Source organism: Pantherophis guttatus, chromosome 4 (genome assembly GCF_059756535.1).
Source record: "Pantherophis guttatus breed Tessera chromosome 4, ASM5975653v1, whole genome shotgun sequence".
Classification (NCBI taxonomy): Eukaryota; Metazoa; Chordata; class Lepidosauria; order Squamata; family Colubridae; genus Pantherophis; species Pantherophis guttatus.
In genome coordinates, this window is record NC_142066.1 from 14,672,691 (window position 1) to 14,700,253 (window position 27,563).

Consider the following 27,563-nt stretch of genomic DNA (forward strand, 5'->3'; position numbering starts at 1 on the left):
GTAGGCAGGTCACAGTAGGTGGCGGCCCTGAGTCAGTTGTACTGGTATGTGGGAATGGCCTTGAGAGACAGGGAAGAACTACAGCCAGGGGAATGATCAGATAAGAGACAGCTTAGCCTATAGTAACAATGGAGATCAGTGGTGGGTGTCCAATATTTTTACCATCAGTTCATCCTCGCCCACGCGCCTTCCGCACATGTGCCCGGCCTTGAAAACATGCCTAAATAGGATGTCATAGAACCGGGGTGGGTGGGCAAGCCGACCGTGATCTCCACTACCGGTTCACCCGAACCGATACGAACCGGCTGAATACCACCTCTGATGGGGATGTGGCAAATGTCTATCAAGTAGACCACCTACAACCAGCAACAACATCCCATCGCCCGATTCGCGCCCATAGAGAGGGCCTACTCAGGGTGCCGTCGGCTAGACAGTGGCGGCTGGCGGCCCCCAGGGGTAGAGCCTTCTCAGTTGGGGCGCCCACCCTCTGGAATCAACTCCCCTTGGAGCTCCGACTAGCGCCTGACCTTCGCACCTTCCGCCGGGAATTAAAAACTTGGCTTTTCAAATCCCTTGACCTGGTCTGATGACGGGGTTTTAAGGGTTTTAATGGGTTAATTTTAAATTTTTTAGATTTTAGTCTTTATTTTTATTGTGGCTTGTGTTTTATTGTTGTGAGCCGCCCTGAGTCCATTGTGAGATAGGGCGGCATATAAGCCGAATAAAATAAATAAATAAAATAAAAATAAATAAGTGACCCTCCTTAGTTTCTTGGGCTTTACGCATGATGGGGAAGAAATGTACTTTCAGATTTGCAAGGTTCTGTTAAGCCGCAGGGGTATGCAATCTTAAACACTCCAAGAGCCATTTGGACCAGTTTCCCACAGAAAAGAAAACACCAGGAGCCACAAAACCTGGATGGGCTTGGCCAACTCGATGTTACTCACTTCTACATGACCACCACCCCCCAGCCACGCCTACCCAGCTGGTCATTAGGGCAGAGAACCGGTTGTTAAAAAACACCGGGAACCACAAAACGCTTTTGACATCTCTCTCTCCCTCTCTCTCCCACCCACCCCCCTCTGTATCTCTCTGTCTGCCCTGGCCACTTCTCCATCCCATACTGTCGCCCTTACCTTCTCAGGCCAGGTGAGGAGTGACTGGGAGGGGAGGGCGAGGCCAGCCAGTGATGGGATCACCTGACAGGGAGCCACAGCAGAAGGCCCAAAGAGCCACATGCGGCTCCAGAGCCGCAGGTTGCTGACACCTGTGTTAAGGTAACCTTACAATACAGTAGAATTAGTTGTTTCCTGTCTGGACTCCCTTGCAAGGCTGACAGTAGCTGATGTCAAAGTACCAGACTTATGACTTGAACAACATTGGAAAGTTTACACACACACACACACACACACACACACACACACACACACACACACAGGACAGCTGCAAAACCAGGTGCTATATTCAGGTTGAAAGAAAGTTCTGGCCTGTGTGAGAAATATTCCCTGTTTCTTCCCATACAAGAGGAAAGGTTTAGTATGAAATCCTTATCTACATCCAAGTCCCTCTATTTTCCCCCCACCTTTTATAACTGTTTCTTTCTTGTTTTCGCTACCAAGAATCACTCAGGTGACAGATGCCTTGGAAGTGATGTCCCAGTGCCTGGAGGCCGTGCGGGTCTGGATGGGGAGAAACAGGCTTCGACTCAACCCTTCCAAGACCGAGTGGCTGTGGCTGCCGGCGTCCCGGTATTGCCAGCTGGTGCCATCGCTGGTTATTGGGGGCGAATCATTGGCCCCCACGGAAAGGGCTCGCAATTTGGGTGTCCTCCTGGACGCACGGCTGTTTTTAGAAGACCATATGACAGCCGTTGCCAGGGGGGCTTTCTATCAGGTTCGCCTGATATGCCAGTTGCGCCCCTTTCTGGATGGGACTCCCTACGCATGATCACTCAAGCACTTGTCACTTCTTGTCTGGACTATTGTAACGCTCTCTACATGGGGCTCCCCTTGGGGTGCACCCGGAGGCTCCAACTGGTGCAGAATGCAGCCGCGTGGGGGATTATGGGAGCGACAGGGCGCTCCCATGTGACTCCTCTCCTGCGCGAGCTGCATTGGCTTCCGAGTGCGCTTCAAGGTGTTGGCGATCACTTTAAAGCACTCCATGGTTTAGGGCCGGGGTACTTACGGGACCACCTTCTGCCACCAATTGCCTCCCACCAGCCAGTTCGCTCCCACAGAGAGGGCCTCCTCAGGGTGCCGTCGGCCAGACAATGTCGGCTGGCGACCCCCAGGGGGAGAGCCTTCTCTGTGGTGGCACCTACCCTCTGGAACAATCTACCCCCAGAGATATGAGTGATTCCAGACCTCCGGACTTTTCGTCGGGCCCTTAAAAACCTATTTTTTTCAGTTAGCCGGGCTGTCCTGATTTTATGGTTGGTTTTAAAATTTGATATTGATTTTAATTGAAATGTTTTAAATTATGGGCCAAACTTTATTTAATTATTTTAAATCTATTTTAACTTTTGTGTACGAATGTTTTATTTTGGCTGTTCACCGCCCGGAGTCCGAAAGGAGAAGGGCGGTATAGAAATTTGAAAAATAAATAAATAAAATAAATAAATAAAAAGACAGATAGGGTCATTACTCTGAAACTGCCCGCCTTAGCAAAACTGCCAAGTTTTCTGTTCAACTAGCAGCAAGCAGCAAAAATGTGAGGATTGATGATCCTAAGAATGGAAAGACTGTCATTTCCACAGAAACAAATTGTTGTTTCGTTGGCTTTCCCATCGATGGGGAAGCCATCACCTCTAATTAGGCGTCTCCTGAGCGGCACTCAAATTTCCCCATTAACAGATACAGATAGTCCAGTGGTGAAATCTAAAATTTGTTACTACCAGTTCTGTGGGCGTGGCTTGGTGGGGAGGTAATGTGACTGGGTGGGCGTGGCCATTTTCTTTTTAAACTTTTAAAACCATTTTTTCTACAACCTCTTCGGTGAAGAGGTTGTAAAAAAATCCTTTCAAAAGGCTCTGACGATCCCAGCTGAGTTGCCGATCAGGCAACTCAGCTGGGATTGTCAGAGCCATTTAAAAGAAAAAAAGCCTCTGATGATCGCGCGGCTCAGTTGGGCATGGGGGGGGGCAGGGATTTTTGCTACCGGTTCTCCGAACCACCTGCCTCCATCGCTGTCCGAACCGGGAGCATTTCACCCCTGAGATAGTCCTTGACTAATAACTACGATTGGGACCAGATTTGTTTCCCCATTGCTAAGCAAGGCAAGATTAACTGAGTCACACCCGATTTGATAAACTTTTTTTTTTTGCCACATTTGCTAAGCGAAATCAGTGCAGTTTTAATCCCATGGTCATTAAACAACTCCGGCTTCCCCCGTTGACTTTGCCTGTTGGAAGTCAATTGGGAAGGTCATGAATAGAATAGAATAGAATAGAATAGAATAGAATAGAATGGAATGGAATGGAATGGAATGGAATGGAGTGGAGTGGAGTGGAGTGGAGTGGAGTGGAGTGGAGTGGAGTAGAGTAGAATAGGAATTTTTTATTGGCCAAGTGTGATTGGACACACAAGGAATTTGTCTTGTGCATATGCTCCAAATAGCGATCATTTTCAGTGCTGTTGTAATAATTTAGAACAGCCGTTAAACAAATCATTGAAAATTGTAAAACACACCGTGTTTCCCCGAAAATAAGATCCTGTCTTATATTTTTTTGAACCCCAAAATAAGCACTTGGCCTTATTTTGGGGTGCGTGGAGCAAAACGGGGATCCTCTTGCCGTCTTACCTGATTTCCAGCTCTGTCTGCCTAACCCTAACCAGAGGAAATGGCGGGGACCGGCCGCACGTGCGTTTAAATATTTTTGGGGAGGGCTTATTTCCAGGGGAGGTCTTATTTTCAGGGAAGGGCTTATTATCCGGGAAGGTCTTATTTTCGGGGAAACACGGTATTAGCAAATGTATTGTAACAGTATCTTTTAAATCCTCAAGATGAGAAGAAAAGGAGATGAAATTTCACCCACCCCCTTGGCATCTCCATGTCACTGTCATAGTTTTACAGTTCCTGGTAACCAAAATGTTGTAGGGAAAAAAAATAATGCAGCTTCGAAGGAAGTGGTTAGGCCCAAAGGCTTTTGCAAATGTCATTACCCTTCACACAATCCCTCCCTCCCCCAAATTTGTCCTAGGCGGATTATTAACCATTTCTCTATTCAAGACATCCAAAACTCTGCTCAGCAAAAAGACAAGATGCTGTTATGCAACGTATAGCAAGGTCGTACGGTATTAAAGCATCTGGAAATATTTACCTGAAAAAGACAACTTAAAGAGGATATGACAAGAACTACTTAAAGGAAAGTCGCATGGAAAAAGTCAATGGGTTTGTTCTGAACCAATTAAGCAAACTAATTGTCTCCTGCAAACTCCGCACTTCTTTTATTCCCTCTGGGAGGGGCCGTTCATTGTCCACCTGTGGCTTTACTCCTGAGTCGACCCTTGTTCTTTAGCTGTTCCCTTCGTCTGGCAACTCTGCGCACGCGCACAATGAGAACAGGTTCCAGCTTTTCGTCTGCCTCACTGATGTCTGACTCCGAAGGCAGCTGATATTGGCATACAGCCCTGGCCCCCTCTCTGCCTCCGACACAGAGCCTGCATCGGAGCCTTCCCCAGACTCCAGGACTGGCCCATGTTCCTCCCCAACCTCCTCACTGTCCAAATCTGGCGGACCACAACAGTGCCAGAGTGGAATAAGAAGTATGGCGACAGATACCCAAATAGTGTAGACCCGCCCCACCCCATCCCAGAGAGATCTCTCAAGCACTACCTTGTCCTCGTAGATCTTGCGGATACGCAGGAGAGCCTGGGAGACAGGTTCCTTCTCCCCAGTAATGATGATCTCATCCTTGCTGACACTGGGCGGGGGGATGTTGATGCGTGCCCCTGTCTCCTGCATGATCTCCTGGACTGTTTTGTTGAAGGCCCCCGCGATGAAAGGGTGGAAGACCTTCTCCAGGTTCAAGCGCTCCACTGCTCGTTTGTCCTAAAAAGGAAAACCACGGAAGAAGCTTCAGCCTGACTAGAGATGAAGAGATAGAAAGTCAGAGCTGGAGAAGCTTCTTAGATGAGAAGCGAAACGTCTTCAAAAAAACAACAACAAAGGAAGTCCAGTTGCCTCTTTGAAAACATGCTTCCTTCTGTTCCACGTGACACAACTGAAGCTCTTTATTTATTTGTGTCCTGCCTTGATTATTTTTATAAATACAGTGGTCCTCGACTTAACGACCACACTTGAGCCCAGGGTTTATGTGGCTAAGTGAGACATTTGTAAGGGAGTTTTGTCCCATGTTACGACTTGTCTTTCTTTCTTTCTTTCTTTCTTTCTTTCTTTCTTTCTTTCTTTCTTTCTTTCTTTCTTTCTTATTTATTTATTTATTTATTTATTTATTTTTCTATACCGCCTTTCTCCCGTAGGACTCAAGGCGGTGTACAGTCAAGAAAAATATAGATACACAAACATCATAAAATTGCTAATTAAAATTATTATTATAACATAGTTTGGCCCAATTAAATAGAACCTAAAATTAGATAACATTTTAAAAACATTCACATGTTCATATGTTTAGCCCCGCCTGTTGGAACATCAGGGTTTTGAGGGCACGGTGGAAAGCACGGAGATCAGGGATATTTCGTATCTCAGGGGGCAGTTCATTTCAAAGGGTTGGAGCCTTCACAGAGAAGGCCCTCCCCCTGGGAGTCGCCAGTCAGCATAATTTGACTGACGGTACCGAGTAGTCCCTCCCTGTGAGAACGAACTGGTCGGTGGGAGGCTATTGGTGGCAAAAGACGGTCTCGTAGGTACCCAGGTCCTAAGCCATGGAGCGCTTTAAAGGTGATAACTAACACCTTGAATCTTGCCACGTTTCGTAAGTGAATCCCTGCAGCTGCTAAATTAGCAACCCGGTTATTAAGTGAATCTGGCTTCCCCATCGACTCTGCTCGTCAGAAGGTCGCAAAAGATGGTCACGTGTCTCCAAGACGCTGCAAGTGTCATAAATATGAACCCAGTTGTCAAACAGCCGAATGTAAATGACGTGATCGTGGGGATACCGGTCGTAAGTGTGAAAAAATGGTCATCAGCCACTTTTTTCAGTGCCACTGTAACTTCAAACAACTGTCGTAAGTTGAGGACTACCTGTAACTCAAGGTGGAGAACATATCTAAGGTACATTATTCTCACAACAACTGTGTGAGATCTGTTGGGTTGAGAGAGAACGATTGGCTGAAGGTCACCGAGCTACTTTTCATGGCTAAAGCAGGACTTGAACTCATGATCTCCCGTTTTAGGCCTGGTGCCTGAACTACTAGACCAGTAATGGTTAACCTTTTTGGTGCTGAGGGCCCAAAGCGCGTGGGTGCACAAATGCACGCGTGGGTGCCCCAACCCCCAAAATGCAATGTGAGTGCCCTGCGCGCATGCGCCCCGCTCCCACGCATGTGCCCCGCTCCCGTGCATGCGTGTCCCCCACGCATGCACCCTGTCCCCCCGCACATGTGGCCCCCCCGGCTCTCCATTTTATTATTATTATTATTATTATTATTATTATTATTATTATTATTAATTAATTAATTTATTTATTATAATTATTAATTGAATTTGTATACCGCCCTACTCCCGAAGGACTCAGGGCAGTGAACAGCCAGATAAAATACCTATAATACAAATGTTAAAAAAAGCATTAAAATACAATTAAATAATTTGGCCTGGAAAACGAAATTTAAAACACCCCAAATTCTTAAGACAAATTTAAAAATAAAGAATTTTAAAAGTTTAAAAGTTTAAAAGAGAGGTTAGGCCAGGCCGGCCTGCTGGAAAAGAAATGTTTTGATGGTATGGCGAAAAGCGCGCAGGTCCGGGATCCTCCGTATCTCCGGGGGGAGCTTGTTCCAAATGGTAGGTGCCCCCACAGAGAAGGTTCTCCACCTGGGGGCCGCCAGTCGACATTGTTTGGCCGATGGCACCCTGAGGAGCCCCTCTCTATGGGAGCGTACTGGTCGGTGAGAGGCTACTGGTGGCAAAAGGCGGTCTCGTAAATACCCGGGTCCTAAGCCATGGAGCGCTCTAAAGGTGGTAACCAAAACCTTGAAGCGCACCCGGAAGACCACCGGGAGCCAGTGCAGCTCGCGCAGGAGGGGGGGGTCACATGGGAGCGCCCCGTCGCTCCCATAACCACCCGCGCGGCCGCATTCTGGACCAGCTGGAGCCTCCGGGTGCTCCTCAAGGGGAGCCCCATGTAGAGAGCATTGCAGTAGTCCAGGCGGGATTACTGGCTTCCAGATTGGTGCAGGAGGCTTTCTAGGCCCAAAACGGGGTGCCGCGGGGGGGGGGGGGCTGCCCGTGCCCTGTTTTGGGCATGGAAAGCTTCCTGCACCAATCTGAAAGCCAAAACGGGGTGCGGGGATGCCGCATGAGCCCCCACTGTGCCCCGTTTTGGGCCTGGAAAGCCTCCTGCATCAACCTGCACTTGCACCCTCATGCATGCATGTGCACGTCCCCCGCATGTGCCCTGCCCCCCCCCCACATGTGCAGCAGAGACCAGAAGACCAGCTGGCCAGCAGGAAGCATGCACGCATGCATGGTGGAACTGGGCCGGGGCGACGGCTGGCATGCCCGCAGAGAGGGCTCTGCCTGCCAAGAAAAGTCGTAAAACGGGGTAAGACATCCTTAACCACCGTCTTGGGGGTGGTTAGGTGAGTTTGACTTCACCAAGAAAATTTTGGGCTCAGCTGCGGTCATTAACCAAGGACTGCCTGTAATCATTGATTTTAAGAGTTGCAGTGGTGCAGCGGTTAGAGTGCAGTCCTGCAGGCTACTTCTGCTGCCTGCCGGCTGCCTGCAATTTGGCAGTTCGAATCTCACCAGGCTCAAGGTGTTCTGACCTAGGCTTCACCAAATCACGAAACAGACTCCTTGTCCCGAAAAAAAACCCCATTTTTATTTGGCTAATGTGAATTCCTAGCATTCACATCCAGCAAAGTCCCCGCAAACAGTCTTTCAAGGGTGAATTGCAACAACAGACCTTATCAGTCCTTGGATCGTTGCCAGCCCGATATCTTCCAGGCGCAGCACTGTACAATGAAATACCAATAGCCTCCCACCAGCCAGTACGCTCTCATTGAGAGGGACTCCTCCGGGTGCCGTCAGCCAAACAGTGTCGACTGGCGGCCCCTAGGGGGAGAGCCTTCTCTGTGGGGGCACCTATCATCTGGAATGAGCTCCCCCCAGAGATACGGAGGATCCCGGATCTGCGCACCTTCCGCCGCGCTGTGAAGACCTTTTTATTCCATCAGGCGGGCTTGGCCTAATCTCTTCCCTTTTTTAAATATGTAAATTTTAATCTGTTTTTAAATTATTGGGATGTTTTAATCTGTCTGGGCCAAAATGATTTAATTTGATTTTATCTGGTTTTTAAATTTTTTGTATCTATGTATTTTATTGTTGGCTGTTCACCGCCCTGAGTCCTTCGGGAGTAGGGTGGTATACAAATCAAATAAACTAAACTAAACTAAACTAAACTTGGCAAGGAATCTCTGTGAGGCACGAACTCAAAGAAGCAAATCTTCACACTAATAAACGAACTAATTGTCTCCTGCAAACACCACTCCCCTTTTGTTCCTATTTATTCCCTATGGGAGGGGCCATTCAGCGTCCCCTTGTGCCTTTACTCCCAAGTCGACCCCTGTTCCTTAATTGTTCCCTTCTCCTGACAGCTCTGCGCATGAGCACATCGGGAACAGGCTCCAGCTGTTCTTCTGCCCCACTGATATCCAACTCCGAAGGCAGTTTATAACTGTCGAAAGGCCTTGGCCCAATCTCTACCTCCAACGCAGAACACTTTTTAGAGCCTTCCCCAGACTCCAGGACTGGCCCATGTTCCTCCCCAACATCTTCACTATCCGAGTCTGTAGCCAGCTCTGCTAGCCGCTGGCGGCCACAACACAAGATTGACTCGGCCTTCCATCCTTCCAATGAAAATGAGTAAAATGAGGGCCCAGATTGTTGGGGGGCAAAATGCTGACTCTGTAAACTGCTTAGAGAAGGCTATAAAAGCACTGTGAAGCAGTATATAAGTCTAAGTGCTATTGCTATTTTCACTGCAAGTGTTGTGGTCCGCCAGCAGCCTACGGAGCTGGCAGAAGAGTCGGACAGTGAGGAGGTTGGGGAGGAACATGGGCCAGTCTTGGAGTCTGGGAAGGCCCAGACGAGGGCTCTGCATCGGAGGCAGAGATGGGGCCAGGGCCATCTGGGAGTGATGCGCGGACTCTGGAGTCTCCAGAGTTGGACAGCAGAGAGGCAGAGGAACAGGAGGAGACTGTTCCTAGTGCGCACATGCGGAGAGCTGCCAGAAGGCACGAACAGTTAAAACAAAAGGGACGACTCGGAAGTAAGGCCTGGAGATGATTGGTCCCTCCCATAAAGCTTAAAAGAAGAGCAAAGGCAGGTGGGCACTTTGCAGGAAAGCAACGTTAATTCTGTTCGCAGTCAGCATCTCTGTTTGATTCTGGAGTCCATGTGGCTTTGCCAAGTAGGTCTTTGGCAGAGTGTCAAGGGAGATAAAGATTGGTGATTATCCCAAAGGACTTCTCCCAAAGGACTTTTTGCATCTAATTGGGACTCAGCTGTGAATGAACGTAATTCACAGTTGTTGCAATAAAAGAGGTTTTTGGGACTACTCATGTGTTTCAATGACTCAGGAAGCCTAGGTCACAACAGTAAGCCTGCTGTGAAAAAAAGACGTAGCACTCCTGAAATTAAAAAGAAACTAACATGTAAGAACCCTTCCTCACCTTTTGGGGGGAAGGGGAAATACAGACACAAGTACGCATTAAAGTTCCATTTGGTCAACTCTATGGTAAAATTAAGAGCACAATCCATGCCACTTGTCTCCTGGAGTGCCTGTTTATTGTTCTAGACTCAAGATGTTGCTGCATCAACTGCAGAAGACGTTCAAAATAATCTCTTGCGAACTTCCGCGTCTCCACCCTGTCACCTTCGGAGAGAAGGAGAGGCACCCAGCCGCTTACCTGCTCCGCTGAGATGAGCAAGATCTCATGGCGTGCTTTCTCGATGCCTTCTTTGGTGCCCGTGATCTTGATCTGGCTGCTGGGATCCTCGGGCCGTGGGATGTTGATCTTGGTGGCCGTCTTTAGCTCGAGCTCCTGCAGTTTCTCGCCGTTCTTGCCGATCACAAAGCGATGGTGTTCTTTGGGGATTGTGACAGTAGCTGAAGCCTGTGGAAAGGAGGGAATTGTGGAGAGGGATTGAAGCATCTGAGGTGGCAGATTCGCTAGAAAAACAGAGGAAGAGCACGATTTTACACAAGGTCAAGCTGTCAACTCTGAGGAGAACCTGGTTGAAGCCATCTTCTGCTACTTCATAGTTGCCACAAACTAGTAGAGGGGAGGGGGAGACCTGACAACCTAGCTAGCAGTCAAAACAAAAAGCTTTCTTGTGGGAACCAAGGTCAGATATACAAGTGGCTGTTGAAGGAGGAAAAAGTTAACCAAGGAGCCCGTCAAACGTCCCGGGTGGAGAATGTGACCTGTGATAATAGGGGAGGAGATCAATTGCTATTTTATTATGTTATTACTGGGAGAAAACTTTTCAGAGTTGGCTTTTAAAGGGCTGTGCTGATTTGATGCATCTAATGAACATGTTCTTTGAGGAATCTGCCTGCCTCAGAGTTCTGCTTTCAATAGGTGTGTTACTTGAAACACTGACACAAGTCTCGCCTATAGTAACCATCTTGGAGGAAGTATTTGGACCAACAGACGAGGACAGGGGATGTTTGCAAATACTTCTAAGATCAATTCTGGATAAACTTGGAGAAGACCTGTCTGTAATTATGGAGAGTCTCTGCCAGATTGTCAGTCTAGATTAAGAATAGCCCTTGTTCTAACCCGGCTCCCAAACACAACAAACCCTCTGTGGTTAACAAAATGTTCCTTTTATTAGGAGCCCAGACAAAAAGTCTCTCTCTCACACACAGGCTAACAAGTCTGTCCGGCAGGGAGACGAATAGTTGTCTGTCACATCTATTCATCTCCGCCCCCTGCCTTTTATCCCCAGAGCTAGGGTGAGGCTTCACTAGCAGCAGTGGCTCTTCCGTCTCAAGGACCAGCCCACAGATTTCCACTGTTCTCCTCTCCTCTGCCTTCTGCGCATCCACAGATCAGGCACTGGACCCAGCTGTTCCTTCTCTTCCTCATCAGCCACCTCCAAACCTGGGGGCTGTTGACTTTCCATCTAAGGGCTGATGGACGGCCCAGGCTCCGCCTCTGTCTCTGTCTCTCTGCCAGCTCCATTCCCTCTTCCCCCTCAGAGCTCTCAGATTGCCTTGATGCTGGCCCTGACTCCCACGCTGCCTCCTCATCTGATTTGGCTGCTGGACGGATTGGCGGCCAACAGGCCACAACAGCCCTTCCAGATGTCATAAGACTACAGAATGCTGCCTAGCCTGAGGAGAAACAGAGCTCAACATCTGTAGGCCCCAGTTCTGTCCAGCAGAACTGAGCCGATAGGCCAATGGCAAGATTCTGTTGGGCAGCCTTCTACAAAAGATCCAATTTGCTGCCAGTTTTCGAAGGACGACTACAAAGTCAGCGTGTCACCCTGGAAACCTTTAAATAATGTTAATTGTAATGTTTAAAGTGCTGAATTGGGAGCAGGAGATGGCGAACCATCACCGCAATGGCTCTGTGGAGCAAGAGAGGCTAGCTTTGACCTGTCACCTGGGTCTGAAGCCGAGCGACAATTTCCTTCCGTGCTTTCATCACAGAGTCCAGTTTGCCAGTCACCATGATGGACAGGCCCTGGTCCTTGGCCAAGGAAAGCTCAATATGAGCCCCCGTCTTCTGCATGATGTCCACGCAGACTTTGGCCTCATCGCCTTCTCCGAACTGGCTGTTGTCCTTGTAGCGTCGCTCTTCCAGAGGGACATGAAACACCTGTCAAGAAGAACCAGGCACTGTTATCGAAATGCTACAACAGGGGTGTGAAACTCTATTTCACTGAGGGCCACATCAGGGTTTTGGTTGACCTCGGAGGGCTGGGGGTCGTGGCCAGAGGTGGGGGTGGACATGGTGGACATTTATTTATTATTTATGTATTCATTTAAATTTCTATACCGCCCTTCTCCCGAAGGACTCAGGGCAGTGAACAGCCACAGGATAAAACACATAAATACAAAAATTTAAAATAGAATAAAAACAAATTAAATAATTTGGCTGAGACAAATTTAAAATACCCCATAATTTAAAAACAAATTAAAATTTAGATTTAAAAAGGGGAGAAGATTTAGGCCAGGCCAGCTTGATGAAATAAAAAAGTCTTAAGCGCGCAACGGAAGGTGCGCAGATTCGGGATCCTCCGTATCTCCGGGGGGAGCTCGTTCCAGATCATAGGTGCCCCCACAGAGAAAGCTCTCCCCCTAGGGGCCGCCAGTCGACATTGTTTGGCCAACGGCACCCGGAGGAGCCCCTCTCTATGGGAGCGTACTGGCTGGTGGGAGGCTATTGGTGGTAGTAGGCGGTCCCGTAGATAACCAGGTCCTAAGCCATGGAGCGCTTTAAAGGTGATAACCAGAACCTTGAAGCGCACTCGGAAGACCACCGGGAGCCAGTGCAGCTCGCGCAGGAGAGGTGTTACATGGGAGCACCACGTCGCTCCCGTCACCACCCGCGTGGCCGCACTCTGCGCCAGTTGGAGCCTCCGAGTGCACCTCAAGGGGAGCCCCATGTAGAGAGCGTTACAATAGTCCAGACAAGAGGTGACGAGGGCATGAGTGACTGTGTGTAGAGAGTCCCGATCTAGAAAGGGACGCAACTGGCGGATCAGGCGAACCTGATGAAAAATCCTCCCGGTCACGACCGTCAAGTGCTCTTCTAAAGACAGCCGTGAATCCAGGAGGATGCCCAAGTTGCGAGCCCTTTCCGTGGGGGCCAATGATTCGCCTCCAATAGTCAGCGATGGCACCAGCTGGGACATGATACAGGACTCATGTCGGGGGCACCTGTGGTGGCCAAGTGCTAAGGCAGGACTTCGCCGAGACCCTCCTTCACTCTCATGATCTCCTTCCTTCCTTTCCTTCCTTCCTTCCTTCCTTCCCTTCCCTCCCCTCTCTTATTTTTCCTTCCCTCTTCATTCTCCTTTCATCTTCTTTCTTTCCTTCTTTGTCTTTGTCTTTCCTCTTCCCCTTTCTCCTTTCCTGTCCCTTCTTGCATGCTCAAATGCAAAAGCGGAAACATTTCTCCTTTTGTTTTTAGTTTGTTTTGATATTTATTTATTTATTTATTTATTTATTTATTTATTTATTTATTTATTTATTTATTATTAATTAATTATTGGTTTGATTTATATGCTGCCCTTTTCTGGAGACTCAGGGTGGCTTACAATGCGTTAAGCAATAGCCTTCATACTTTTGTATATACCTGCTTAGTAGGGCTTTCGCCCCCCCCCAAGCGGTGTTCCTTTTTATACAAAGTCAGCTTATTGCCCCCACAATCCGTGTCCTCATTTTACCTACCTCGAAAGGATGGAAGGCTGAGTCAACCTTGAGCCTGGTGAGATTTGAACTTGCAGTAATTGCAGGCAGCAATTACTTAACAGTGCTTTAGTCTGCTGCGCTACCAAGGCCCTCTTCCAGCAAAAACGGAGCCCCGGGAGGCCGCACGCAAACCCCCCTAAGCTCCATTTTTGCTGGAAGAGGGCTGCAGGAGACTGTCGCTGCCGAAAACAGAGCGTAGTCTCCATTTTCACTGGGAGAGATACCGCGTGCCAGTTCTTTGCTGTTTCTAAGCCGGCTCTGCAGGCCAGACCTGAGCACCCCACGGGCCAGATGCGCAAGACGCAAGCCTTCAGTTTGACACCCCTGCGCTATAACATTTCCAGACGCCCTTGCTGGATCCTAAGGGAAATCCTAAGGGGCTGCCACAAACCTATTCTCCACGGAATCTGAAAGCAGAACTAGAAGCAATGGAAACATATCAAGGAGAGAAACCACCTAGAACTAAGGAGAAACTTCCTAACAGCGAGAACAAATAACCGGAAGTTGGTGGAGTGCTGCATCACTGGAGGCTTTTAAGAAGAGATTGGACAGCCATTTGTCTGAAATGGTACAGGGTCTCCTGCTTGAGCAGGGGGTTGGACTAGAAGACCTCCGAGGTCCCTTCCTACTCTGTTATTTTGCAGAAAATACAATGGCTACCAATCTGCCTTCCATTGAGGACCTGTATACTGCACGAGTCAAAAAGAGGGCTGTGAAAATATCTACAGATCGCTCACATCCTGGACATATATTGTTTCAACTCCTACCCTCAAAACGACGCTATAGAGCACTGCACACCAGAACAACTAGGCACAAGGACAGTTTTTTCCCCCAAACGCCATCACTCTGCTAAACAAAGAATTCCCTCAACACTGTCAAACCATTCACTAAGCCTGCATTACTATTACTATTAATCTTCTCATCGTTCCTATCACCCATCTCCTCCCACTTAGGACTGCATGACTGTAACTTATTGTTGTATCCTTATGATGTACCGTATTTTTTGGGGTGTAAGACACACTTTTTCCCCCCCTAAAAGGGGGTGAAAATTTAGGTGCGTCTTATACACCGAATGTAGCCCCGCCCAACCACTGGCCCCCCACCCTTTGGCCTCTGCCTCGCAGCAGTTACCTCCTTGCAAGCAAACAGCAAGAAAAAAACAGCTCCTTTCAGCTTCAGCACAGCCTAATTAGCACAAGTTGATTGGATCGGCCTCCCGAGTCTCAGCTGATTTGCTCTCAGCTGTTTTGCGCAGGGCTCTGCTGCTTGCTGCAAAGAGGTAAATTGCTGGAACATATTTTTTTTCCCCTTGTGCTAATCAAACTATGCTGAAAACGAAAATGAAAGTAAAGCAGGCTGTTTGCTGTAATGAGGCAAAATTGCGCAAAGGCAGAGGGAGATTTCTTTTTCTTCTTTTCCTCACCAACAAGAGCCTTGGTGGCGCAGCAGACTAAAGTGCTGTTAATTAGCACTTAGCTGCCACCCGCCTGCAATTAAGAGTTCAAATCTCACCATGCTCAAGGTTGACTCAGCCTTCCATCCTTCCGAGGTAGATAAAATGAGGACCCGGATTGTGAGGGCAATAAGCTGACTTTGTATAAAAAGAATACCGCTTTGGGGGGGGCCAAAAGCCCTACTAAGCAGGTATATACAAAAGTATGAAGGCTATTGCTTAACGCATTGTAAGCCGCCCTGAGTCTCCGGAGAAGACCAGCATATAAATCGAACCAATAAATAAATAAATAAAATAAATAAATAAAAAAGGTAGGTGCGTCTTATACTCCAAAAAATACGGTATATTGTTTCCTTGTATGATTCGATTGCTTATTTGTACCATATGACTCCCATTAAATGTTGTACTTTATGATTCTTGATGAATGTATCTTGTCTTTTTATGTACTTCGAGAGCATATGCCCCAAAGACAAATTCTTCACTTCACTTCACTTCATTCAAGAGCCTTGCTGGTACAGTGGTCTAAGCACCCTGTTATTAAGACAGCTGCCTGCAATTTACTGCTGGTTCGAATCCCTCCAAGGCTCAAGGTTGACTCAGCCTTCCATCCTTTCTAAGGTAGGTGAAATGAGGACCCAGTTTGTGGGGGCAATAAGCTGACTTTGTATAAATATACAAAAGTATGAAGGCTATTGCTTAACGCATTGTAAGCCGCCTTGAGTTTCCGGAGAAGGGCGGCATATAAATCAAATTTTTTTTTAAAAAAAATTCTCCTCCCCTCCCCTCTTCTATTCTATTCTATTTTTTTTTTTATTGATTTTTATCGTGAAAATATAGAAATACAATTCTACGTTTTCGGTTCCATGGTGTTAAATTATTTACATATTATTTACATAGTATTGTATCTTTGCTTGTATATAATTTGGGTATTATTACAAGTAATTATATACAGTTATATATATGTTATTTACTTGTTATTTACATAGATTGCAACCTTAGTTCAGTAATGTACATGGTGATAGTTAAATCTTTATGATCATTATTAGTTAACCTTAATACTTCTCAAATTTCACTTTTTGTTTCTTTTCTCTATCCACTCGTACCACAGTTCCCACACATTATAATACTCCGTGTTCTCTCTTTCGTTAAGTTCTAATGTTAGCTTATTCATTTCGGCGCACTCTAATATTTCTATTCTATTCTATTCTATTCTATTCTATTCTATTCTATTCTATTCTATTCTATTCTATTCTATTCTATTCTATTCTATTCTATGGATCATGCCAAAATAATTGATCCAGAACACTGTCTTTTTTGCCCAGGGTGGGGTAGGGGTGGTCACCAGAGTTGGAGTCAACCCATTTTAAAGTTGCAGAGGTTGAGAAAAGTTTCTCCAGACTAAATTCCCCGGTTATCACAGCCAGGATGCAAAAAGCCCATGCCCCAAATTCCTGTCTCTCTTTCTAAGCAGAATTCAATCTAGAGATTTTAAACAAAGTGTGTGTGTGGGTGTGGGTGTGGATATTGCAATTCTGTCTTTTCATTTCCCCGTCTTATGATTAATTTTCCAGACCAGTGGCTCTCAAATGGTTTGACCCAATTTCTCTTTCTTCCCGGTCTCCCAACAATACCATTAACCCAAGACATCCCGACAATAAAACAGACTCTGGGGAATTCCTTGGTGCTCTTTGAACTTGGCGGTTGTTTTCTTGCAGATGTTTCATGGCCCAAACTAGGTAACAGCTTCAGTGCGAGAAGAGCCTTGGTGGCGCAGCGGACTAAAACTGCTGTTAAAGTAGCACTTAGCTGCCAGCTGCCTGCAATTACTGCGAGTGCAATTCTCACCAGGCTCAAGGTTGACTCAGCCTTCCATCCTTCCGAGGTAGGTAAAATGAGGACCCGGTTTGTGGGGGCAATAAGCTGACTTTGTATAAAATAGAACACCGCTTGGGGGGGGCGGGGGGGCAAAAAGCCCTACTAAGGAGGTATATACAAAAGTATGAAGGCTATTGCTTAATGCATTGTAAGCCGCCCTGAGTCTCCGGAGAAGGGCGGCATATAAATTGAACTAATAACTAAATAAATAATAAATAGGGTTTGTGGAGAGGAGGGGGAGGAGGAGGGGGAGGAGGAGGAAAGGAGGATTATGGGATCCTTGGTGCTCTCTGAGCTTATTGTTTTCTTGCAGATGTTTCACGACCCAAACTAGGTAACTGGTCTGCCCCAGCTCCGGATTCCCGAGGATATAGACACACACCAACGGTCCTTATCAAATTTATTAAGTAGCAAGAATAAACCTGTGACCAGGGGGGCTTTCTATCAGGTTCGCCTGATACGCCAGTTGCGCCCCTTTCTAGATCGGGACTCCTTACGCACGGTCACTCAAGCATTCGTCACTTCTCGTCTGGACTATTGTAACGCTGGACTATTGTAACGCTCTCTACATGGCGCTCCCTTTGGGGTGCACCCGGAGGCTCCAACTGGTGCAAAATGCAGCCGTGCGGGGGATTATGGGAGCGACGGGGCGCTCCCACGACACCTCTCCTGCGCGAGCTGCACTGGCTTCCAGTGGACTTGCGGATGCGCTTCAAGGTGTTGGTAACCACCTTTAAAGCGCTCCATGGCTTAGGGCCGGGGTACTTACAGGACCGCCTTCTGCCACCAATTGCCTCCCACTGGCCGGTTCGCTCCCACAGTGAGGGCCTCCTCAGGGTGCCATCAGCCAGACAATGTTGGCTGGCGACCCCCAGGGGGAGAGCCTTCTCTGTGGTGGCACCTACCCTCTGGAACGATCTACCTCCAGAGATATGAGTGATCCCAGACCTCCAGACTTTTCGTCGGGCCCTAAAAACCTATTTTTTTCAGCTAGCCGGGCTGGCCTGATTCCATGTTGGTTTTAACGTTTGATATTGATTTTAATTGATATGTTTTAAATTATGGGCCAAATTCTATTTAATTAGTTTTAAATAATTATTTTAACTTTTGTGTACAAATGTTTTTATTTTGGCTGTTCACCGCCCTCAGTCCGAAAGGAGAAGGGCGGTATACAAATTTAATGAATAAAATAATAAATAAATAAAATAAATAAAACCAAACTCCAGCAAAGGTTGGCAACGAGCCCAAAAAGCAAGATAAGACTTTTCCAAAAATGCTCTGATGATAATTACAAGTTGTTTCCAGCAAGAAACTTACTAAAGGCGTGTGACTTAAATAGGCTAAGGGAGTGGCCAATTATCCTCAAGCCTTACTCTCAAGGAGACCTCCTCCTCCTGAGTAGCCACTCCCTGCCTTTTGGCAGCCCTGCGTGCTCAAGCATTGAGGAGAGGCTCCTCCACTTTGCTCTCTCCACTTGAAGGAACCTCTGGAGATTCTGAAGGCCCTGGCTGAGTCTCTGTCAGAGGCAATTAGCCCTGTTACCTGCCTGGGGCAATTTCCTGGATCGTGGCATTCTCCTTGTGTATACTTTGAAAAATAAAACCGGAATACATCTTCTAATAAACTCATATTTATTGTAAAGAAAATAAAACATCTAACTATCTAAATATTTAATTGTTACATTTTTTGCAAAGTTTCTATCGGCTACTTCTCAGTAGCCGGACTTCTCTTGGCAAGAGAAGAAAGAAAAGTGTGTGAAGTGGAAATAAAGGAATGCGGATATACGTAGTATCAGTTACTGATAAGAAATTGTGGCAAGCTATGGAAAGTCTGACAGTCCAGAAATAATGAGCTCTGCTGGTAAATACAAAAACGCAGTGACAGTCTCTGCCTCTGGCACCACATCCTCTTCAGCCTCCTCGCTGTCCGACGCGAGCGCCGGCTGTGCAGGCTGCTGGCGTGACATCACACCAGCCTCCTCCTCGTCGGGATCAGCCACGATCCGCGCAGGCCGCTGGCGGGCCACCACAGTAACATTTTCAGTGTGAGAAGGGAGTTGGGTTTGTGGAGAGGAGGAGGAGGAGGAGGAGGAAGAGGAAGAGGAGGAGGGGAGGAGAAGGAGGAGGAAAGGAGGACTAAAGTGCTCTCTGAGCTTATTGTTTTCTTGCAGACATTTCATGACCCAAACTAGTGGTAACATCATCCGTGCTAGTCACTAACCTGCGCTGCATTAGCACTGATGATGTTACCTAGGTTGGGTCATGAAACGTCTACAAGAAAACAACCAAGCTCGGAGAGCACCAAGGATTCCTCGCTTCAAATATGAGCTACAAATATTCTTCTTTATTGATAAAAACAGAATCCGCTGTATTTACGCCAGCATCCCAGCAGCGTTCGGACCCAAACGGATTCTCAATCCTCCACAAAAGCCAGCGCAAATGGCTTCGTTACCCTCAGGATATGCCCCACCGACTCCCCATTTTCCTGGACCAACCTTACCTAAGCTTGGGAATCCCAGAATTCTCAGCCATAGTTATGCTGCCTGAGGAATTCTGAGTATGGAAGTCCAGGCGCTTGGGAGGAAACCAGACTGGCAAAGGTTGCTTCCAAACCCATACACATTCCTTTTCTGTGAGAGATCTCATGCCAGTGGTGGTATTCAGCTGGTTCTATCCGGTTCGGGCAAACCGGTAGCGGCTGCTGTGGGAGGCTCCGCCCACCCACCTGGACGTCATCACGTCCCATTTTTGACACTCTGCGCATGCACGGAGTGGCGCATGTGAGCAAAGTGGGTGCTCACATTTGTGTACCAGTAGTGAAAGTAAGTGAGTACCACCCTTGGATCATGCCACACTGTGTGCCGCACGCACCTCCTCCGTGAGCTCACCTGGGTGATGACCGAAGATTTGATAGGCCGAATTTTGTTCCATACTCCTGTGAACTCACTGGATCTTTCCCCCGGAGCCCCCTTTTCCGGGAGCGGTGGGAAAGCTTCCAAATAAGTGGGGATGTAGGCCTCATCTTCTGGGACACCACCTGCTTGGAGCAGAAACCACGAGGAAACCAGTATCAAAAGAACAGAAAGAGAGAAATGTATAAAGGCAACGGCTCCTTTGAGTGAAGTTCAATTACATACTATAGGTAGTCCTCAATGTATAACCAGTCATTTAGTGACCGTTCGAAGTTACGACGGCACTGAAAAAAAGGTGACTCATGACCGGTTTTGCCTCTCATTGGCCGTGAGGATGTCCTTCCTGCGCCAGCATCCTCCACCGGCGAGACCCTCTCACCTCGTGATTCTTCGTCCCTCAGGCCGCTGCGGTGCTCAGCAAAGCTCTCAGGTGTTAACACGGCGACCGAACTCATTGTTTCAAACCCAGATTTGCGCGTTTCCGATATTCCACTGGGAGCAGGGAGAGAGAGAGAGAGAGAAAGAGAGAAGGGAGGGAGGTGGGAGGAGGAAGAGAAGAAGAAAAGGAGGGAGGGAGGAAGGAGAAAGAGAGAGAGAGAGGAAGGAAGGATGGATGGAAGAAAGAAAGGAGAGAGAAAGAGAATGAAAGAAAGAAACAAAAAGAAAGAAAGAGAAGACAAGAGGGGAGGGGGAGGGCGAAGAGGAGGGGAAGGAAGGAAGGAAGAAAAGGAAAAAAGAAGGAAAGAAGGAAAGAAAGAAAGAAGAGAGAGGAAGGAAGGAGAAAGAGAGAGAGAAAGAAAGAGAAAGAAAGAAGAGAGAGGAAGGATGGAAAAGAGAAAGAGAGAAAGAGAGAAAGAAAGAAAGGGAAGAGGGAAGGGGAGGGGGAGGAGGAAGAGGAGGGGAAGGAAGGAAGAAAGGAACAAAAGGAAGAAGGAAGGAAGGAAGGAAGGAAGAAGGAAAGAAAGAAAGAAAGAGAGAGAGAGAGAGAGAGAGAGAGAGAGAGAAAGAAAGAAAGAAAGAAAGAAAGAAAGAAAGAAAGAAAGAAAGAAAGAAAGAAAGAAAGAAAGAAAGAAAGAAAGGTCAGAGTTGGCCTTGGCATTATTTAACCCTGAGGAGGGCTGGCATTTCCTCACAAGATGCCAGCTCAGCTCTGCTAAATGATCAAGCATGGATCGATCCCAACTTCAAACGTGTTCTTCAGCCTTGCCCAAGGCCTCGTTTTTACAACAAGCAATCCCGGTCCAGAGATCCCACTCACTCCTCCGTCAAATTTACATCCTGGCACAATACTCAATGCTGTGCAGGCCGCCCACTCTTACTAACTCCGTTGGCAAAAGCACGACGTTCCTCTTGGGCTTACCTGCAAAATGGTCAAATGCCGGAAAGGTCCGTCCGAAGCAAGGCTACCTGTGGCGCTTCAGCGTGACAGCAGCTTTGGTCCTGCCGGGAGAATTGAATACCATCGTTTTAGGATGAAACATGCCCCCCATTCCAGTGCAAGAAGCCCCCAGCCCCAAAGGAAGATATTCACAGGTAACCAGAATAGCAATGGAAGACGTATTTCAAGATTAGGGGAGTGTGTCATCTATCCAGAGCTGGGATTCAAAATTTTTAGAAACTGGTTCTCTGCCTGGTTGCTGAATGGGTATGGCCTACTTGGCCTCCTACACCACAGCGGGGGGATGGGGTGCGTTTTCGCCCTCCCCAAGCTCCTAGAAAGGCTCTGGAGGCCGGGGAAGAGAGAAAAACAGGCCTTCCCCACCACCCCAAGGCCCTTCGGAGGCAGGAAATAGACTGCTTCCCTATTTCCAGCGGGCCCAGAAGGCCCGAAAATCAGCTGGCCGGCATGCCAGAGCTGAGTTCGTGTGCCCACCGATATGGCTATGTGTGCCACCTGTGGCACGCGTTTCATAGGTTTGCCATCACGGGTATAGACAAAACCCTACATCATCTATATACTCAGAGGGTGCCAAGTAGGAGAACGCTAGTAATATTTGCACCGTTAGAATAAGCTGGGTCTCCTCTCTAATCAGACGTCAAACCCTTTCTTTGTCCATCATGCCATCTTTTCTCTTTTCCGGCTCTTATTAAAGCAAAAGCACCGCTAAGCTTCCTAGGCGCCAAACTACGTTGAGGATTTGAGAGAAAGCCTCTTATGGCCACCAGGAATTAATCACACTTGGCTCTCGCCTTCCCATCAACCCTGAGTCGAGTGGCATGGTTGCGGGTGAGGTGGGGGATTGCAGGACGAACAAAACACACACCCACACACAGAAGTACACATGAGCATACATACTCGGTTCACGAAGACATTTCCAATCGTGGAATATGCTTAAGTAAAAGAGAGCGTCAACTTGCAAAGCTTTCAAGTTGCCATGAGCAGGAGGGAGGGAGAACTGATAGAGCTGATTGATTTCCCTAACTGAAGTGCATTCCATACATTCTTCCTGACCGCAATCAGGAGGGTGTTGGATTTCACAGCCAGCCAAAGTGGTTAATTGGAGAATGTGATTTATGACATGGCCAGAGAGGAGGGGAGAGACAGGGTCATAGGGGAAGGTAAATCTACGTGGGATTAGTTCTAACTGCATCCGAATATTGCCGAAATGGTGCTCCTAATAAATGACTGTATTTCTTTTGAAGTTCGGCTCATGGCTCATGAATTAATTAGGGCATCTTTCGAAAACTTCACAGAGAGACCCCACTGTAGATCCTTTGGGTGGCTCTTTCTAATCCACATTAAGGACGTAGATTAAAAAAAAAAAGGAAGAGGCAGAGAAAGAGATTTTTTTGAGGGGGGGGAAACACCTTGGTGGATTGAGGGGGAGGGGAAGAGATGTCGCACAAGGGACAACAGCCTGAAATCAACAGTTTTTAAAGCAAAGTGTGTAAACTAGAAGTATAGGTAGCCCTCGACTTGCGACCACAATAGAGCCCAAAATTTCTGTTGCTAAGTGAGATATTAATTAAGTGGCTTCTGCCCGGTTTTACGATCTTTCTTGCCACAGTTGTTCAGTCAATTTTTGCATTGGGTTTTTTTTTAATTTTAAAAAACAAACTTTATTGAATTTAAAAATATTAACGAGAAAAAAAAAGAGAAAATACGCAGATTTTCTCACTCATAAAATTTACATTTTACATCCACAGTTACACTAACATACTAAATACATTTGATTATATAAACACATATATACAAATAGTGACTTATTTACCTATTCTATCTATCTGACGGTGCTTTTTTTTTATTATTATTACTTGCCTTTCCCCTAATTTTTATCTTTACCCTTTTTTCCCTTTGGTTTATCCACTTATACCATCTATTCCATACTATAAAATATTTCGAGTCTTCCTTGTCTTTTAATTCAAGAGTTAATTTATCCATTTCTGCGCATGTGTAGATTTTCCTGATCTGTTGGCATACGATCTGTTTTCCACAGTTGTGCTATAGCCAGTCTGGCCGCCGTAATTATGTGTAGTGTCAAATATTTTATGTCTTTTCTAATATTCCTTTTTATCATGCCTAATAGGAAAACTTCTGGTTCTAATTCAATTTCTTGGTCTATTATTTCTACTATCCATGTTTTTATTTTTTTCCAATATTTGTTTATTTCTGGGCAAAGCCACCAAACATGGTAAATTTTGCATTGGTTAAGTTAGACCATGGGTGTCAAACTCAAGGCCCACGGGGTTGGATCTGGTCTGCGGGGTGTTTCCAGGGCCGCCCTGGAAACAGCAAAGGACCAGCCTATGGTGCTTCTGTCGGTGAAAACGGAGCAAGGATGGGCCACACGAGCTCCGTTTTCACTGGCAGAGGGCTGCAGGATGCTGCCTAGGCTGAAAACGCATCCCCTCAACCTCTGTTTTCACTGGCAGAGGGCTGCAGGAGGCCGTCCAGGCCGAAAACAGGGCCTGGGGGGGCAGGGGTGAAATGTAAAATTTGTTACTACCAGTTCTGTGATCATGGCTTGGGGGGGGGTAATGTGACTGGGTGGGCGTGGCCAACTTTGATTTTTTAAAAAAAAAAACTTTTCAAAGCATTTTTTCTAATGCTTTGAAAAGCCTCTGCCGATCAGGTTAACTCAGCTGGGATCGTCAGAGAGGCTTTTTAAAAAATGCCACTCTGATGATCAGGCAACTCAGCTGGGATCGTCAGAGACTTTTCAAAGCATTTTTTTTACCATCTCTTCAGTGAAGAGGTTGCAGAAAAAAATGCTTTGAAAAGCCTCTGACGATCCCAGCTGAGTCACGCAATCATCAGAGGCTTTTTTTTTTTACTTTTAAAAGCATTTTTTCATTGGAAGAAGTTGTAGAAAAAATGCTTTTAAAAGTAAAAAAAAAAAGCCTCTGATGATCGTGCGGCTCAGCTGGGAATGGTGAGGGGGGGAGGCGCAGGGATTTTTGCTACCGGTTCTCCGAACCACCCACCGCCATTGCTACCGGATCGGGCAATCCGGTGCGAACTGGGAGCATTTCACCCCTGCTGGGGGGGCCACGCATGACCCTCCTGACTGCCATTTTCTCTGGCAGAGGGCTAGCAAAACAAACTAAAAACAAAACAAAAGGAGAAATGTTTCCCCCTTTGCATTTGAGCATCCAAGAAGGGGCAGGAAAGGAGAAAGGGAAAGAGGAAAGACAAAGAAAAAGTTGGCAAGATGGCAAGAGATCAAGGAAGGAAAAATATGGAAAAAGGGGAAGGAAGAAGAAAAGAGAATGAAGAGGGAAGGGAAAAAAAGAGGGAGGGAGGCAGGGAAAAAGAAGGAAGGAAGGAAGGAAGGAAGGAAGGAAGGGAGGGAGGGAGGGTGGGAGGGAGGGAGGGAGGGAGAGAGGGAGGGAGGGAGGAAGGAAGGAAGGAAGGAAGGAAGGAAGGAAGGAAGGAAGGAAGGAAGGAAGGAAGGTGTGAAATCCAGCAGGTTCTGACAGGTTCTGGAGAACCGGTAGCAGAAATTTTGAGCAGTTCTGAGAACCAGTAGCGGAAATTTTTAGTAGTATGGAGAACCGACAAATACCCAGAATGGGGTGGGAATGGAGATATTGCAGTATCCTTCCCCCAGGAGTTGGGAGGGAATGGAGATTTTGCAGTATCCTTCCCCTGGAGTGGGGTGGGAATGGAGATTTTACAGTATTCTTCCCCTGCCATGCCCACCAAGCCATACCCACAGAACCAGTAGTAAAAAAATTGGGATTTCACCACTGGAAGGATTATAGTGAGGGAGGGGTTGAGGGAAGTCTTGCCTTAGCACTTGGCCACACAGGTGCCCCCGACACAAGTGATGTCGGCCAGACCCCCCCAGGTAAAACACAACCCTGATGCGGCCCACAATGAAATCGAGTTTGACACCCCTGAGTTAGACACACGGTGGTGAAGTGGTACCTGGCTTGCCCAGTTGCTGTGGTGAAATCCTACCGGTTCAGGCGAACCGGTAGTGATAAAAACTACCGGTTCAGTGAACCGGTAGTAAAAAAAAGCTACCGGTTGGTCCGAACTGGTATTTCCGATGATCAGCTGTGCCGCACGATTTATATTCTGGTTTGTACTGGGCATGCACACGCAGCGTTCATCTGGTGCACACCACGCATGCGTGGGCAAGCGAACCGCTAGCGACCCGCGGAGGATTTTACCCCTGCCCAGTTGACTTTTGGTTGTCAGAAGGTTGCAAAAGGGGATCACGTGATCCCAGGGACACTGCAACTGTCATAAATATGAACTGGTTGCCAAGCATCTGAATTTTGATGGCATGACCGTGGGGGGTGCTGCAACGGTCGTTAAGTGTGAAAAACGATCGCTTTTTTTCAGGGCCTCTGTAACTTTAAACCATCACTCAACAAAGTGGGACTACCTGTATATTCTGAAAATATGGGGGGTGGGGGAGGCCCCACAACGTCACAAGAAAGTTACACCTCACAAAGATTGACAGCCTCCAAAAGGCTTCATTTCCCCTCAGAGATTGGAAGCAGAGGCCGAACGTGTCACAAAATGCAACAGGGCTCACTAATTTTTGCCCAGGGATGTCATCCGTTGGGAATGTGCCTTTCTACAAAATGCATTCAATCCAGAATCTACCCTTCACTGTTGTTTTCCAAATGCCGTTCTTTGCTGGGGGGGAGGGGGGAGAGAGAGAAGGCTGACTATGCAGGCCTGAAAAAAAACTCTGAGAAATTTTTCGTAATGAGGCCTTTACAATCACAGATCGAGGCAGAAATAAGACCTGAAGGTAACTGGGTTTGCTCGGGGACAGATACAGGTAGTCGATTTACAATGGTTCAAAGGCACAAGGGCACTGAAAAAAGTGACTTATGACCAGGGGTGGTATTCACGTACCTTCGCTACCGGTTCGCAAATGTGAGCCACCTCCGTGCATGCGCAGAGCGTCAAAAACGTGGATAAAAGGGATGTGATTACGTCCAGGTGGGTGGGCGGAGCCACCCGCAGCCGCCACTACCAGTTTGCCCGAACTGGATAGAACCGGCTGAATACTGCCACTGCTTATGACTGTTTTTCACACTTACAACCATTGCAGCATCCCCGGGATCATGTGATTTACATTTGGATGCCTGACAAATGGCTCATATTTATGACGGTTGCAGTGTCCCTGGGGACACATGAACCCCATTTTGTGACCCTCTGACAGGCAAAGCCAACCAGGAAGCCAGATTCACTTAACAACGGCGTTACTAATTAAACTACTGCCGTGATTCGCTTGACCAAAGTCGTAAAATGGGGCAAAAACTCACTTGGCAAATGTTTCACTTATCAACATAAATTCTGGGCTCAATTGTGGGCGTAAGTCAAGGACTATCTGCATTGACTGGGTTGGCTAAACCATGAATGAGTCAAAATTGTCTGGATCCACAAGGCTAGCTATGACAGAACTTTTAATCTAGCGGTCCTCAACCTTTGTGGGTTTGTGACCCGGCTGGAGGGTGGAGAGAGAGGGGGGAACCAGCACATCCCTCATGCGGCCCTGTTCCAAACAGGCCATGGTCCGATAGTGGGCCACTGCCTGGGAGTTGGGGATCCCTGCTCTAATCTTTGGGACCGCTTGGACTTAGGTAGCTAAGGGCAGGGTAGCTGACACAAATGAACTCATCATTTATAATATACTACAGGTAGTGTTGTGGCCCGCCAGCAGCCAGCGGAGCTGGTGGTAGACTCAAGACAGTGAGGAGATTGGGGAGGAACATGGGCCAGTCCTGGAATCTGGGGAAGGTTCTGGTGAGTGCTCTGCGTCAGAGGCAGAGATGGAGCCAGGACTGTCCGACAGTTGTCAGCTGCCTTCGGAGTCAGACATCAGTGGGGCCGAAGAACAGCTGGAGCCTGTTCCCAGTGTGCGCATGCGCAGAGTTGCCAGGAGAAGGGAACAGCTAAGAAACAAGGGTCGACTCAGGAGTAAAGCCACAGGTGGACGGTGAATGGCCCCTCCCATAGGGAATAAAGAAGAGAATAAGGGGAGTGGAGTTTGCAGGAGACAATTAGTTCGGTTAATTGGTTCGTGACCCTCAGAAAATCCTTGCCAAGTTTTGAAGATATCAGCCGGCAGTTCTCCAAGCCAGATAAGGTCTGTGACTGTACATTCTCCCTTGAAAGACTTTGCTGAGTGTGAATGAGAGGAATTCACAGTAACTTCATAAAATGGGGTTTTTGTCAGGACAAGGACAAGAGCTTCATGCTCTTGGGAAGCCTAGGTCAGAACAGGTAGTCCTCGATTTAC

General features: G+C 47.4%; 1 protein-coding gene across 4 annotated transcripts in view; it reads right to left on the reverse strand.

The window, feature by feature from the left end:
- The window catches only part of LOC117679689 (vigilin-like), a 113,016-nt gene that overhangs the window by 46,851 nt on the left and 38,602 nt on the right, over positions 1-27,563 (reverse strand). For 2 of the 4 annotated variants that reach the window (XM_087893838.1, XM_087893841.1), the window contains exons 2-7: positions 21,215-21,294; positions 20,234-20,346; positions 19,831-19,979; positions 11,802-12,017; positions 10,095-10,301; positions 4,837-5,052 (exon numbers count right to left, since the gene is read on the reverse strand). In XM_087893838.1, coding sequence (XP_087749964.1) covers positions 4,837-5,052; positions 10,095-10,301; positions 11,802-12,017; positions 19,831-19,979; positions 20,234-20,309 — 864 coding nt within the window. In that variant the 5' untranslated portion in view covers positions 20,310-20,346; positions 21,215-21,294. Of the gene's footprint in view, positions 1-4,836; positions 5,053-10,094; positions 10,302-11,801; positions 12,018-19,830; positions 19,983-20,233; positions 20,347-21,214; positions 21,295-27,563 lie in introns of all 4 variants that reach the window. The other 2 variants (XM_087893837.1, XM_087893839.1) reach the window with 1 other exon arrangement.